The following is a 16,087-nucleotide window of genomic DNA, read 5'->3' on the forward strand; positions in this document are numbered from 1 at the left end:
CATAGGGCCCAAGGGTGGTGGAAAATTAATACTATGTCTCCCTCAAAAATAGATTTTGAGACATTTTTTGTATTACGGGTGGAGATATGATTTTAACGGACAGAGATGGTAACTGTGAATGTTGGTAAGGAAGTATTGAGAGAGTTGAAGTTAGCAGGTATGGTGGCAGTCCCGGTAGCAGTAATGACAGCAGGCTCAGTCTGCTGAAGAAGTCAGCCACTCGATGAAGCTTTTTATGATGCAATTTGTAAGCACAATGGTGGGGCTCAAGCTTCAGGTCAAAACAAGGAGGTATGTCTCATGGATTATTAGTGAAACAGTTGAGTATTGAGATATGACTGTTTAGGTACCAGGCTCAATGGTGTACTAGGGCTCCACTTGTCACAATCAAACTTTTAGGTAATTGATTTTGCGATTGTGCAGCATTTATTCTCAACACCGAGTAAGTCAAACCAATTTAAATTCACGTCGCCTACAACTGGGCAACATATGCTTAAGCCTCTGACCCCGTTTATAAGTAAACGATAAAATAAGAAGAGATAAGTAGTATTTATAAGTTTAATTTTTTTAAAAATCAAATAGTTATCGATATTAACCCAATTTAATTATTATTATTATTATTATTATTTTTTGTGTTGATTTGCAACTTTGGTACAATGCTCTAGTCCTTTAGTCCTTGTAATAATTTAGTATTTCAAATTGGGTTGTTGGGTTCAAACATTTTTTAATTACAAAAAAAAACTTTTAAACGATCACGGTCATTGTTACTGCAAACTCACAGCGGACGGTATCGACTCAACTGCAGTTGGTTGCAACTGGATTGTTGTTGGGAGTACATATGTCTTAGAAGGTAGAAAAGAAGAACGCCAAGGAGTGACAATCGAGAAGATAGCTGACTCGATTACGAATGATTATCGATACTACTTGTTTGGAATTTTCAGATTTGATGTGACCTTGTTAGAGATTATCAAGGGATCACGAAAACTTCATTTTAGGTCAAGTGTCCATATTAGACAAGTGTTGAAGAAGGATACGCATGGATATGCTATGAACATGTGTGTTCGACAAGAATATTTATGGACATGGACATGCTATGGACATTGCTGACTCACTATTTAACGTGTTTCGTTTTTATTAATTTTTAATATTTGGATACAACTTTAATAATAGTTTTGATTATTTTATTTATAATTTGACGTTATTAATGTACTCTTGAACCACATGTAGTTGACATATGTTACACGACCCACAACCCACTTTATCATGGTTACAAATAAATTGAAACCACAGTCCGTACAAATTTTCAAATTTATAAAGCACGAATAAAAGGAATTTGAAATTCAAATACAACACTAAATCTGAAATAAAATAGCATAATCTGAAAAAGAATAGCCTGAGTTTTGAAGTTAATAACATTAAAGAATCTTAGAAGGGACACGTAAGGAAAAATAATTGATCTATGGATACCTCCAACAACTGCCCGACTTGTATACTCGTATCATCAAACAATCGTCCATATCCCATCTAAAAAACAAAGGGTAGCAAGAATGAGTATAAACTACTCTGTAAGCAACGTACTTGTACGCTCTTAGCAAACTTCTTCCTTCTGACCTTGTGACGGTTTCTTAAACTATGTACTAATATGGTAACCCTAACGTTAGCCATTATCATGACATGTAGCCTATGCTAACCTTATAAAGGAGGGTATACCTAACCCCAGTATACTCCTAGGGGTGTATACGTAAGCCCTCTATTTCGGATATGCTTAGCTCTATGTTTTCGTTTTCCTAAATCTATCATCAACCTTGAACTAATTGAGCGTAATTCAAATTACCCTTGTAATGGAACTTGGGGTAAGTCTTGTGTGTACGAGGTAATCCATGCTCTAATAAACACACAAGTACTTCGACCACTTGTTTCTCCATACATGGGCCCTTTGTGGGTGACAACTAAACTTTGCATACCAAGTAGACCTTAACCGCTCTAGAAAAGTTTACGAATAGGGGTTACTCCCCAATCATACCTACTTGATACTAAGGAAACGTAAAACAACATCTCATGTTCATTCATATATCCTTTCATACTCTCTAGAGAGCATAAAACGAATATCCAAACATTAATTGGGTATACACGGTGTTTAGCTCCTATAACAAGCTCCTACGAGTATATCATACATATATAAACGTCCAACATGCTCAAACAAGTGACATGATAGAGGCCTAAATTATCACCAAGGCTAATCAGAATTCTCAAACATAACATTCAGCAAAGCTTTAACACTATTCCACACCAATCTAATGGGTCAAGAATGAACAAGTTTCATCAAGAAAAGAGCGAAAATTGAGATACCAACCTCAACCTGAATCTCTCTCTCAGTGTGTGTTTCTGGAACTTGGCATTTTGAGGGATGATGATGTGAAGCTTGCTGCCAAAAGTAATCCAAAATCAACCTAAGCTTCCGAACAAGAACAATAATAAAAAGATAAGGGAAACAAATATGAACTATGTCCACTAAACACTGTTTTTTTTCTCTCTTCATACATTTCTAATATAAAGACAGAACATAGTGTAGGATGATGAAATGAAATGACAATACAACAAGCGAGTTTAAAGGGCTCTCTCGAGCTTTCATGACAGTAAAAGCAACAAATAGAGACAGCAGGAAGTGCTTCTACATTATTTCTCTGTGGTTGGTTCTGTTCTTACATATATTTTTCAATTGATTTCATAATGTTTGATGCTAATCTCATCCTCCACTCTTGAAGGTGGATGGGTTTTGTTCTTCAATCTCAATGCTAAGTATTCATTGAACTCAAATCCTTTGTATTTAGGTTTCTCTCCAATTTCTTTAGTGAACTCTGGCAATGGCTCCACCCATTTGTCTCCATGCAAGCTGCGGAAGAATGCAAAAGAATATCTCTCTTTTCCCTTTTGCCTCACCACTCTGTGTGTGGCGCTCTTGAATTTCTTGTTGCTCAACACCTTCATTAAAACAAAATTTTTCAAACAAACAGATCTCTCACTAGCCCAATGGCTCCTTCAATGTTTAACAACAGTGTTCTTTTACCTGAATTATATCTCCCACGTTCACAACAATGGCTCCTTCAACAGGGGTGACTGGAATCCATTCGCTGTCCTTCTGGACTTGAAGGCCTCCAGCATCATCCTGGATCACCAAAGTGATGCAGTTTGCATCTTCATGGTGAATGAGGCCATTTTCTCCCACATCAGCTGCAGGGTAATAGTAGAGATTAGTCATGAAGTCCCAGCTTCTGTCGTTGTTGAATTGTTTGAGGAAACCAGGAGGAAGCCCCAAACACACATTCAATATGCTCTCTATAACCAAGGACACATCGCTTAGTTTCAGGAACATCTCTTCCAGCGTTTCCCTGCCACAACCAAAATGTTTATAATACTCATACCAAACCATTTTGAATCCAACATAACGTGCAAGATCAAAAGAACAGAACCCAAATCTCAAAAAACTCACTTGAATTGTGGTGGCTCTTGTGGGTAGATGTTGAATTTGGATCCAGGAGGGAAAACGAGGACATATTCATTCTTGTCTACACAATTTGTCTTCTGCTTGTTGAAGCCAGCAAGAAGGGGAGCCCCAGGCTTGGGGCTATATTGAAGCTTTATCTCATCAGGGTAGTGGAAAAATGTTTTTGACAGTTGCAGAGCTTCTTTAAGAAATTCAATGGGGATTCCATGGTTCACAATTTGAAAGAAGCCATAGCTTGAACAAGCTTCAGTTATGGTTTGAATGGCCTGTTTTTTGGCTTCGTTTTCACCTTCACTTAAGAACAGAGAAACGTCCACAGTAGGGATGCCTGTGTTAGCCATTTTCGAAGGAGTTCTTAAGTTGCAGAGTGATGTGGAAGCATTTTCTTTTTATGCAATTTTATACCCAACAAAAGACTGCCGCTAAGGATGGAAAATGACAGTTGGTAGGCATGCTTTGGTCATTTTGAAGAGGGTTTTGTAAGTTTTTGATTTCATCCTGCTATGTTTGCCTTTGCCTAAAAAAAAAATTTCCCCCCATTAATTTTGAGTCTGTTAAGTAAAAAATTTAATTCTTCTAACCAAAAAAAAAAAGGATAAAAGTTAAGCTTTTGAACTACCTTCCTATTTGAAAATTTTCATCTTTGGCAGGTTCTTTAAGTGGACAACTGATGCAGAAAAATAGAAACAAAAACAGAAAATAAAGGTTAAATACAACGTATCTAAACAAATACATTTATGTCAATCATCATTGAATCACGTTCGTATGGACAACACAAGTCTTTTAGTCTAGTAACATGTTAAAACATGCAAATTGTAACTTTGGCAATACGAGGCACGAAAAAGTGTGGTCGTGACATATAATATCAGTGTCTAACAAGTCATTTTTGAGTTTATGATGCGACAAAAATTGGGAAAAAAATGTAATCTGAGATAAACACAGCTGAATCAAACGTGCAAAGTACTGCAGAGCTTGGCACGTCTCTCAGAAAGGAAAAGCGATTGTCCATACAAGTGTAAGGTGGTCATCATTTCCCAGAAGTGTCAGGTACAGCTCGTCCTCATCCATTTAGTCTAATGAAGTATTTTTTGGTTTTTCTTTTATATGGCAACAACACCTTGGAATGAATGACACTCGTGTCTGGCTCTGCAGGACCCACCCTTCACAGAAAACATGAAACAACACCAATTTGATCATTCATATTGCATAAAAATGTGTAATTTTATCTCGAAGAAATCCAAATTTTGGGGATGAAGGAATGGAATGTATCAAATTTTGTGTTGGAAGAGTCAAGACCTGATATTGTTGAACTACACCGAATGAATAGCAGCCATGGCAACAACAGAACCAAGGTCACCAAGTGGAGGTTTTGAGAGGATGAGAGGAAAAACAGAATGAATACATATGCATTAAGAGGGAATCCAAATAACTTTACACACCATTACTCCAATGTTAGCATTAGAACAAAACATAAGATTGAAACCATAATATTCTCAACAATCTATATATTAGAGAGTAATTTAGGCAACAAGAAGAAGAAGAAGAAAACGAAAGGGCTCTTAGGGAGAAAGTAGAGTCGCGTTGAAATGCCTGACCGACTGAACTCACAAACCCACCGGAAGAAGGCTACCACAAGAAACGATCAACATTCTCCTTTTACCAACCACATCATACTTGAGCAACTATTACAGAAATGAGCCATTTGGAGAGATGTAAACTTCACTAGTTGTCTAGTCATCATCTTCATCGTCACCTGCCTCATTGTCGTCGTCTTGGTCGTCATCGTCCTCATCAGAGTCATCATCTTCCTTTCCCTGCTAACATGAACAAATTAGGTAAGGAGGTAAATAGAAAATGATGATCAGCTCACTTGGAAAGTCGAACTCAATTAGCAACAAGTAACTCAACCCCCCAATCCCAAGACCATTTTATGTCCACTCTCCACGGAAATATCAACAATGAGCAACAAAGTCATCATCAAAGAAGCAATGGAGAAACAGACGCACAAAAGACTACAGAACAGCCATGAGTGAACTATACGATAACAATCAAAAACAATTTTTCTTCACCTCTTCATTAGATTCTTCTTCTTCCAATTCGTCTTCATCAGCCTCCTGTATCACAGTACAACAACTGTTAGAGAAAATAGTCATGCAGCAAACATCAATCAAAAACAATTTCAGCTTGTGTGATGAGAAGAGGGAAACCTAGAAGTAGAAATAAACATACATTATTGAAGTAGGATAAAGGGTTAGGCCATAAGTCCTCCTTGATGATTTCTGCAACCTGCAACCAAAAGAGAATTTTAAAACATAGCTTTTATTTTAAAGTGAAAGGGCAATAATCGTAATGATTATACTTTTCCTCATTTTTTAATATGGAAAGATTTGTGTGCGCGTGTCTTGGTGAGATATGTAATCTAACGCCATGAGCTGCCCTGCTCCGAGTGATGCAAACATCATATTCAAATAAACAACATTTTGTAGGGGTGATCTGAAGATTATGCAATATATTCTCATCTTACCTCATCATGAAAGTCGTCAATATCTTTCTGTTCTGTATCACTAAACCAGCTAAAAAAGCTGCATCCAAAACAGGAAAAAGTGTATTACCAGTGATATCATGGAAAATAAATAAATATATATACACATTCAGGCATATTCCTCATTCTTCCACAGGAGTACGCCACTTGCAACTACATTCTTTGATAGTAAATTACAGCTGAGTCTACGACGACATCAGACTAATACACGACCTTTTCCTTCTATTTTGAAACTTTTCAATACAAATAACTTAAAAATAAAAAATCCTTTTAACAAAAGAAGAAAAAAAGTAATTCCATCTCAAATTCTCCAGATCTACAAACCCAATATGCATGGTAGTAAATTAAACTTCAGTGCTCAAAAAATAAGAGAAGAGAAGTATAACAGTGTCCAAATTAAACACTAATCTAGAACTAATCAATCATTCAAACTGATGAATTATCATCCAACAGAAGGGTTTTTTCCCCCATCATGGATGTTTCTGAATGTATCAAGATCTTGCAGAATAAAAATGAGAATCAAATGCATGTTCTTAATCTTAATAATTTGCATTTGAGACCTTAGCCTTGAGGCAATCTTAGAACTGTGGTACTAGAATAAGACTCGAGGCATACACTTGATAAACCACCCCATTTTTTTAGCTTATATCTCTGTGGCTATATTCCTATTTATTATCAACTCAAATACAAATCTCTAGATCTCTGTGGAAACTGAAATCAGGTAAAAAAAATAATTGGAAAGGGAAAGAAAGAAGAGAAGATGAGATAAAATAGCAAGCCACCGAAATTATTACTACAACATACACTTACTTCCACCCACTCTTTTCTTTCTCTTTTCCTTTAAATGCTCTGTCAGTTATTTTCCCCATCTCCCGGAGATTTGGACTTCAGTTTTCAGTTATCTCCTCTGTAAGAAACTTGGCAGCTTTTCTTCCTTTCCTTCCATTCCCTCTCAAGTTTTTTTGAACATTTTCTTTCCAGTAAATCTTCTATCATCTCTTGTGTTCTTGATGCTGGATTTTATCTTAACCGTTCTTTCATTTAGTTCTATGCTCTACATATTCTCAAAAGTTAATATGCTATCTGAAGTGTTAAATTATGTTTATGAAATGCTAGAATCTGTTCTCTATAATGCAATTCAGTCTAGTGAATATAGAGAACAGATTTCTAGCATATAGAAATAAAATGCCTCATTGGAATCAAGTATTACAATAGTTTTGATTCAAATAGCTAATCCGGATTTTGGATGACAGCTGTATAACAAATGAACCAGCAAAAATCAGATAGTACAGTAACGGCTTTCACAAATAACCATATATATATTTATGTTGATCATTGATAAACAGGTTTTAACAACCAACCTTTCCTCAGCCTGGGGTCGTTTGTTCCCTTTTTTCTCATGATTAAATCCATTAGGTAAGCCCTTCAGATATATAGAGTACAATAAACAATTAGTGAGAATATTAGACTAATTAATACAAGTACTAATCCAAGAAAACAACTCTCACCATTCCCTCTTTCCATTTTATTGATGTAGCATTAATTTTTCTTGTTCCTTCATCAAGAAAGGTGAAGGCCTTCGTCAGCTTTGTATCTTCAAAATAAGGGTTGGTGTTGAAGTTCTGAAGAATCAAAGAAATAAAACAAATACTCCTGAAGGTGTTCATTGGTTGAAAAAATTGGCATAGAATGTAAGGACAAAAAGACAAAAAATAGCAATAAAGGACAAAAGAGAAATGGAGGAAAATAACTGTAAGGGTGCAAGATAGAGGAATAATTCGAACTCACAAAGGTAATTGAGTAACCCGATTTGACATCTTTAAAATCTTCGACTTCCAGGGAGGTGAGATGTTTGAATATCTATCACAAGATGCAACACAGTGAACGACATTTAATGGACATTTAGACACTCACAATATCATAACCAAATTGTGAGAGTTCAAAATTAGTTTCACTATTATGATCGAGAATTTTACTTGCAATTTCATTCACAATTTTGAAAACAAATTAACGTAAAAAAAAGAGAAACCATACCTTCTGGTCCTCTTCAGTTAAAAGTTCACAAAGAGCGGGATGACTCAAGAACTGCATGTTGAGGAAGAAACAGTTATGAAACTCTTCAGAATGACAACAAGCTCATAATCAATTCAAAAATGACAAGTTTAAGAGGATATCACTAACAGCTGTTAGCCAGAAGTCAGGAATTGATTTGATGATCTCATTCCGCTTGTCATAGACAGGCTTTCGTATCTCATTGTACTTCTGCTCCACTTCCAAGACTTTATCACTGGCCTCCTCATTGATCTTGAAGATCAAACCAAATAAACAACATGATTATAAAACAGAACTTATATGACCCTATCAACAAGATACCATCTTGCCCCAGTATTTAGGGGCACGTACAGGCATAGAAATAACAGAAACACCCAACCTAAGTTACAACCCAAACTTCATAGCTGTTGGGTCGCAGGAACAATGAACTCGCAGGGTGTAATCAAGATGAACATTTAACGTAATTCATTTTATCCGGGTATCAATGAGAGCGAATTGAACGCCACTCGTTCTCAATGGTCTTAAGAACGAACAATCAGATTTCCCAAGAGCAGATGAAAGCAATTGAACGCCAGCATTGACATTCTCAAACAAATCCATGAAAAAAGCCTCAAGCTTTGAGCAACAATTGTCATAAAATAGAAGAAATGGCCCCGTAAAAGAAAATTCGGAAGCATCCAATAGAGTTAATGTGAACCCAAACCCATCCACCACAATTGCCACAAGAAAACACAAAACATAGATCAGAAACTAGCGATTATCGCTTCGCATCATTGTCCTCCAGGTAAACGCCAAACACAGGGTTCGCAAGAACCAAAAAACGATACCAGAAAGAATGATACAGTGAAAGCGCAAATAAGCATTGAATCAACCAATACCTTCTCGAGCTCGTCTTGAATTTCCTGCAGCTTCTCGATAGAGATGACGAGTTTCTCATCGATGACCTCGGAATTGTCGTCTTCGGCCTTGTCGGAGTGCTTAGCCTTCTTGCCCTTATCAGCAACCATGTTGTTCGGCATGGGGAAGAGCTGCTAAAACCCAGAAAGTGGTGTATCTAAAACCCTACCGGTCCTGGTGCTCTCTTTCGTTGGGGACTCGGAGATTATTGTCAATGACACAGAGCACACAAGTTAGGGTTTTGGGAGTTTAAATCTGCTCCGATTACAGAATCTCGGGTCTAGTACTTTACCCAATCATCTCTTGCCACCTAATCATATGTACCCACTAAATCAACGAACTTCTGTTGACCGATGCTCCTCAATTCCCTCTAATTCTTTTTCTTAATTCATTTTTTTTTCTTTTAACCAGATTGACAATTATGAATTTTAAAACTATTTTTGGTTTAATTTAATCGGATAATAATATTATATTTGAGTAATTTATTTTTTTGTTATTATCTAAAAATAATATTATAAACTTTCAATATTTTCAAAAATATCCTAAAATTTAAAAATAAAAAAGAAATTCAAAAATATTTTTCATCTTTAAAAAGTTTTATTAGTAATATTTTTTAAATCATTTATTTTGAAGTTTTGTGATGTTCGAAAATACGATATAATACTTATAAATAGAATATTTGTGAATTAAATAATTGTGTTCGTATAACATGAAAATGCTATTTAGAATTTCAAATAAATAAAAAAAATATTTAAAAGTTTAGGATTTTGAATATTTATCGATCCATCCTAAAAATTATTCTTATATAAATTAATTTAATAAAACTATATAAAATTTTACTGGTAAATATGGGTTACCATAAATAAATTGAATAATTAATTAAATATGTTATATTAAAAAAAATCAAATATAATTAATTTATCTCACTCCTCCCAACATAAAACAGAAGTATTTTAATTAACATTTATCTTCTCTATTCCCAACATCTCGCCTTTTTAGAATTTCCAAAATTGATGGATAAATTAATTTTTATTAAATAGAATATAATAATTAAATAAAAAATAAAAAAAAAATAAAGAATTATATTAAAATAAACCAGAAAACGAAATTAAAAGGAAAAAAAAAAAGAAATTGTTTAGAGTTGAAAAATTAAAAAGTAAAAAAAGGAAAAGGAAAGTAACTTTAGAATAAATCAACAAATCAATGTTACAATATAAACTATAAGAAAGATACGATGAAAATGTTGTTCAAAATGTTAGAATACATGTCACATTAAAAAAGAATAAACTTCATTTATGCTTTAATGGTTACAAATTTCGAGTGCATATCCGTAACTGGTTTCTTTAAAATACTTTATGATCATAAAATAGGAAAGGTAGAACTCAAAAAATGTCTCGTAAAAGATCAAGAGTGACTAAGTTTCTTTGACAGTTCATTTTTTATAAAATTTGAGATTGAAACGGGAGAACACGCCTTTATGTTCTTAAGCCCATGACTTTTTCCAAGAACCCAACTTGACATAGACAAAGGCATCTCAATTATCGAGTATGAACTTAATATATTTAAAGACTTTTTATTTACTTTTAGATTATATTACACCCGACTAATTATAGGCCTAAAATATAAATGTTACAACTCTCAAGACTCATTTTGAGGTTATATAAAGTCATATATGTTATTATTGAAATATAGACCGGGAGACATGAAAAGAGCATTTGTACTTTCTTTTCATAAATGAATAAGTTTCTTTGCAATTCTAATGTAATTTATATTGCATGTTTAGAATCATTCAAGCGTTAACTTGATGAATCTTCCTTGAAGAATGATTTGGATCTCAAACAAGTATTCTTGCTTTAATATTTGATCAACAAGGTAACTCAAATCTTACTTTCATTTGAAGTGGTTTCTTATAGTTTTGAGATTATTCTTCGATATATTTAGATTGTTAGATCAACTTCCGAAGAACTACAACAAAATTTGGGATTTACATATCCAAAACGCTTATGAATGCCTATTTGAAACTTGAGCAGCATTGATTGAGACCTACTCATGCATTAAAATTCAGAAGTTTTATCGTTGGGTTCCAAGAAGAGATAGCTCTTTATTCCTTTTCCTTCCAACTACACAAATAATTGTATTGATTGGGATATAATTTTAGAAATGGAAGGGGAAAGGGAGGTAGAGGCTTTATCATTCTTTCATTCTAAGTGGTTCAAATGAAGCTACTATTCACTATCTACATGCCTTTTAGCTTACTGGTTTGATATCAATCAACCCTCCAATTTGGTCCCCTCAATAACATTCCTTCCATATTGGACCATGCCCTCAAGTTTATTATTGAGCCACAAGAGGCTCAAATGTTCTCTTTTTCTTTTCAATTCAAATTAATTTAATGCTCTCTCTCTCTCTCTCTCTCTCATGTGCATTTATAACTTATTTTACCTACTTCTTTGTATTTCTTCTTTGTCACATCATGCACATGGGCTTATAAACTCTCATTTCCCTGTAATGGCTATGCAGATGAACTTAGAAGTTATGTGAGTTCTGCTTGGTTGGCAAGTGTGTTAGCATCCAATCAGGTAAATTTCACAGTAACTTGCTCCTTTAGTGGCAAACATCACATATTCTCTTTCCACCAATCCCAAGTTCCTAGTTTTGTTTCAGTAAGTGCTGTCATTCATCCATAAACAATACTTCTGCAATAGCTTTCCCCACTAATCATCCTTCTCATCACAACCCCTTCTCAAAACGCCTCTTCTTTTTTACTTTCACCTCCCTTATGTCACAATCACTGCTTTTTCCTCATCAAAGTTGGGTGGATACCCTTCCTCATTCGTTGAATTCCACGTCAGTTGTGGGAGAGAATGAATCATTATTTATAAGGGGTAGAGGAGGTTTAAAAGGAAAAGTCCAAAGAAGACACTGTCTATTAACAATAGGCTTTAGTTGTTACAAATGGTATCAGAGGCAAACATCGAGCAATGTGCCAACGAGGAGGCTGAGCCCCGAAGGGAGGTGAACACGAGACGGTGTGTCAGCAAGGACGCTGGACCTCAAAAGGGGTGGATTGAGGGGTCCTACATTGATTGGAGAGAGGAACGAGTGTCAACAAGGACTCTGGATCTCGAATGGGGTGAATTGTAAGATTCCATACTGGTTGGGAAAGAGAACGAAACATTCTAAGGGTGTGGAAACCTCCCTGGGCAGACGTGTTTTAAAAACTTTGAGGGAAAGCTAGAAAGAAAAATTTCAAAGAGGACAATATCTGCTAGCGGTGTTTGTTGTTTACGGATTTTGGCAAATCGTGGTGGATGCAGAGTTTACTACATTTCCAACCCAGTTTCTGTGCAATGATAGGGAAGGAAAAGACCTATGGGATCCACCATAGCAGTGAGATGGTTGCAGAATTTAATGCTGCCGACCCAACTTGCTCCACCTAAATTTTTTTTCCTTGTTCCATCACTTAATCAGCTGAAAGTTTCCACTACTCATTCAAACTTTCTTACCCTCCAAACGCAAGTATAAACTTGTTTTTCCTTAAATTTTGATGTTACAAGACACGAGGATCTTGTCCCTAAACACTATACTTGTCACTTACACAAGATCTTATTACTTTTCCTAATTGGGATTCTTCATTTATTCAAGAACATGCGAGAGTTTTAAGATTAATCAACAACTCAACAGTTCTGATCCACTTGGACATAAAGTCTGAACCAGATTTACTGGTGCAAATATATTTTAATAGCCATATCATACAGACATAACAATTCAGTCCTGTCGGATATCTATATAAAGCTTGGTGACACATATCTTGCAGCCATAGGCAGCAGTTAGGGACATAATTTCAACGATGTGCGCTTTGTTAGGCACGCATTACCTGTAGGGCCTTCACTTTTCTCTTTCTTTTATGGACAAATAATGAAGCTATATGGCCACCTTAAAAGGCCATGGTTGTATTTGAAAAGCATCTCTCAGTTTAGAACTAAGAAACCAAACATGGAAGAACAAAATGTGCTTATCAGTACAGGTGTTTAATGGAAACTTCATTATTTGATGCACATTTAGAGACATAGTAATGCTATTTAACATAACTTTGATAGGGAAATCATAAGCTTTCATATTAATCTCAGCTCAACCTGTTGCTTTAAGCTTCTCGATATTTCTGTATGTAGTTTGAGCTATGCTGACAGACTTGTCACTTTTACATCCTAACAGTCCACCAGGGTGACTTTTTTGCAAATCCTTCACTATTGTGGTTTTAGGCTTATTGGCTGTGGCTTCCTTTCCATCATAGTCTGCAACAGATGAGAAATCAGCTGCACTGGCAGTGACTGCACTCCATTCAATGCTAGCTTCACTTGGCTCATAAGCTGTCATGGAGCTTGATATAAGATCTGAAGTTTGCCTTGTGAATGGCCTTCCATGGCTTCCAGATATGTTTTCGATCTCGAACAGATCGGAACTTGCATCACTCCCAGTATCTTCAGTCATTTGATCAGTTCTTGGAGCAGTTTGAGTGGCCTTAGCTTTTGGGATGGCATCCCATTTTAGAACAGACAGCTTCCTCTCTCGATTCTTAGCCATTAACTCTTTCTTATCCAACTTGTTTGAGCCGAATACTTCAATGGATTTTCTTGGATCTTCATCTTTCATTTTTGCAAAAGTTTGTAACTGAGAGCTTGAAATTGGAAACACCAACTCTTCTTCTCTGGTTGAGCCACCAGAAATTGAACCTTTTGGTTTGTGTTTCACCAAAGTAGCTGTTTGAAACTTCATTCTTCCATCCATGATGACAGGAATTTGTTCATTTCTTGAAGCTTGCAAACCTTTTTGCTCATACAAATTCCTCTGAACAAGGATAGATTTTTTATCAGCACAAGACCTGTTGCAGCTAAGGTTGACCAACAGACTTCTTCCTTTTGTCTTATTTTGGATGTTCTGAGATGAATTCCTCAAGAAACTTGGAAATAAACCAGCCTGACTGTTCCAACTTGATTCAGAACTCACACTTGGAGTTCCTGATCTACTCTTTTGTCTCCTATACTGCACATCAGGTCGTTGTTCTTTCTTCTTTGCCTGGTTGCTACCATAATTCTCAACAGCTCTTGCTTTGTCATCTTCCGGTTTCATGCCATAGTACCTTTCAGCTCTGAATACTCCAATCTCCGCTTCTGCACTGGCTGTCTTTTTTATGTTTTTAACACATAGAGCCTTCTGATTTGAACAGACAGCAGATGGAAGCTGCGGCTGTTCAAACTTCACAGGAGGATTCTTCTGTACAAATTTGTCTTCATTTGGTGCAAGATACGAAGAGATCAAAACGTTGGCAAGATGGGTTTTGCACTCATTTTCCATAGTTCACAGAAAAACAGATAAATATAGAGACTTGAAGGATTTAATGGCTCAAGGAGTTGAAAAAACACAATCTGTGGCCAAGAGAGAGCAGAGAATGAAGAAGAAACGAACAAGAAACAAGTACAGAATGGACAAAGACCAGCGTAGATGATGTAGAGGAGTTATTGGAAAATTTCAAAGCAAAAACTAGCTAAGAAAGAAAGAAACTGATAAAGGCAAAGAAAGTTGCAAATAGCGTGGCAAGTTGTAAACCAGTTCCATCTTAAGTAGGCTTCAAAAAAACTGAAGGGTCCTACTTGGATGAGTTAAGATTAGCAACTTGATTTAACTTTTATCAAAACAGATTAAGCATCAGTTAGAGAGTAGATATGGTTCTGTAAACTAAAAGATTTCTTCAACTGTTTCAGATGAGCTTCAATAAACAGAACCACTATTGTGCATGTTGACCGTGCTTGAATTATGTATTTGCTAATTTGGCAATGTCAAGGGAGTTTCGAGAGGGAAATGCTCGAAGACCTACAATTCACTCTCTCTACAAAGGTCTTTAAGTAACCCTACAAACGAACTCTACTCCTCAATCTCCGTCTCACTTATCTCACTTATTTTCACGAACCTTGTAACGACCATGTTCATGATTTGGATAAGGATTCGAAATTCAGATTTGACACCTGATGGCCTCGACATTTCCCCGCCTCTAATATAGAATTGATCCAAGTAAAGCACATTTAACTATGAAGTTTCTATGATTGAGCTACTGAAAAGGAAGGTGCGCCTTGTTGATATAGGAAGAAATGTTTTTTTAATCATTTTATCCTCGGGAGCACTCTTATTTAGATCGGGTATCAACCTCTCCTCTACTTGAAATTCATAAAATTACATCATTAACTCCTCCTTTCTCCCATCTCTTTCGTGGATACTCGTCGGTGATTTGGGGTCGGGGTCTATCACTGCCCGTCCCAAGAAGCCACCTTGTCCTCGCGGTGGAAGTCGGGAAATTTTTCCTCAATCATGGTGTTAAGCACTGTCATAAGCCCTATTCTATTTTTAGGGTTGTTAGTTTATATTTGGGTGACCTATTCTCAAGGTCTTGCTAGGCTTGTTAGCTTATATTTAGATGACCTATTCTAGGCTTGTTAGTTTATATTTAGGTTTAGCAGAAGGCTATATAATGCCATTCTTTCTGCTGTTGAAATCATCAAGTTTTCTGTGCAGATTGTATGCCTTGAGTAAATTTAGTGTTGTGAGTAAATTTAGTGTTGTGAGTACATTTGTTCCGCTTTCGGCGCACAACAAGTGGTATCAGAGCTAGGTTGTGGTATTTTGGGGTATTGTGAAAGCTTGGGCATCATCGACCATTAGACGTGCTCACAATCGTGGTTATTCTCTTGAAAATCAACTTTCAAGAATTGTGTTTTTGAGTTTCATCCAGATTAATTATTGCAAATGGCAGAACCATCACGACGTGGATCGAGAGTGTGGAGTTCCAATCTTGAAGTAGAGAAATTTGATGGAACCAATAATTTTGGTGTTTGGCGAGGCGAAGTTAGCGATTTGTTGGTCATGCAAGACCTCGATGTCTCTCTCCAAGAGGAAATGCCTGAAGACATGACAGAAGCAGAATGGACGAAATTAAATCGGCAAGCCTGTGGAATTATTCGATCCTGTCTTGGCAAGGATCAGAAATATCCATTTATGAAGGTTACCATGGCGAAAGAACTATGGGACAAGCTTGAAGC

General features: G+C 36.1%; 3 protein-coding genes across 3 annotated transcripts; all 3 read right to left on the bottom strand.

Annotated features, from left to right (window-relative positions):
- Positions 1-2,507: 2,507 nt before the first annotated feature.
- Positions 2,508-3,888, bottom strand: LOC111493375 (flavonol synthase/flavanone 3-hydroxylase-like). Its single transcript, XM_023143061.1, has 3 exons — positions 3,491-3,888; positions 3,068-3,389; positions 2,508-2,982 (listed from the first exon to the last, which is right to left on the bottom strand). Exons 1-3 carry the CDS (start codon positions 3,844-3,846, stop codon positions 2,716-2,718), a joined length of 945 nt encoding a protein of 314 aa, XP_022998829.1. The 5' UTR covers positions 3,847-3,888; the 3' UTR covers positions 2,508-2,715.
- A 998-nt stretch (positions 3,889-4,886) lies between these two features.
- LOC111493377 (NAP1-related protein 2-like) lies at positions 4,887-9,224 on the bottom strand. Its single transcript, XM_023143064.1, has 10 exons — positions 8,978-9,224; positions 8,229-8,351; positions 8,082-8,132; positions 7,836-7,907; positions 7,556-7,669; positions 7,409-7,470; positions 6,030-6,087; positions 5,735-5,791; positions 5,575-5,619; positions 4,887-5,319 (listed from the first exon to the last, which is right to left on the bottom strand). The coding sequence occupies exons 1-10, from the start codon at positions 9,116-9,118 to the stop codon at positions 5,236-5,238; spliced, it is 807 nt and encodes a 268-aa protein (XP_022998832.1). The 5' UTR covers positions 9,119-9,224; the 3' UTR covers positions 4,887-5,235.
- Positions 9,225-12,925: 3,701 nt separating this feature from the next.
- LOC111493372 (protein PHYTOCHROME KINASE SUBSTRATE 1-like) lies at positions 12,926-14,703 on the bottom strand. The gene has a single exon (XM_023143058.1). It carries the CDS (start codon positions 14,349-14,351, stop codon positions 13,128-13,130), a length of 1,224 nt encoding a protein of 407 aa, XP_022998826.1. The 5' UTR covers positions 14,352-14,703; the 3' UTR covers positions 12,926-13,127.
- Positions 14,704-16,087: the final 1,384 nt, after the last annotated feature.

This window comes from Cucurbita maxima, unplaced genomic scaffold, assembly GCF_002738345.1.
Source record: "Cucurbita maxima cultivar Rimu unplaced genomic scaffold, Cmax_1.0 Cma_Scf00018, whole genome shotgun sequence".
NCBI classification, from domain to species: Eukaryota; Viridiplantae; Streptophyta; class Magnoliopsida; order Cucurbitales; family Cucurbitaceae; genus Cucurbita; species Cucurbita maxima.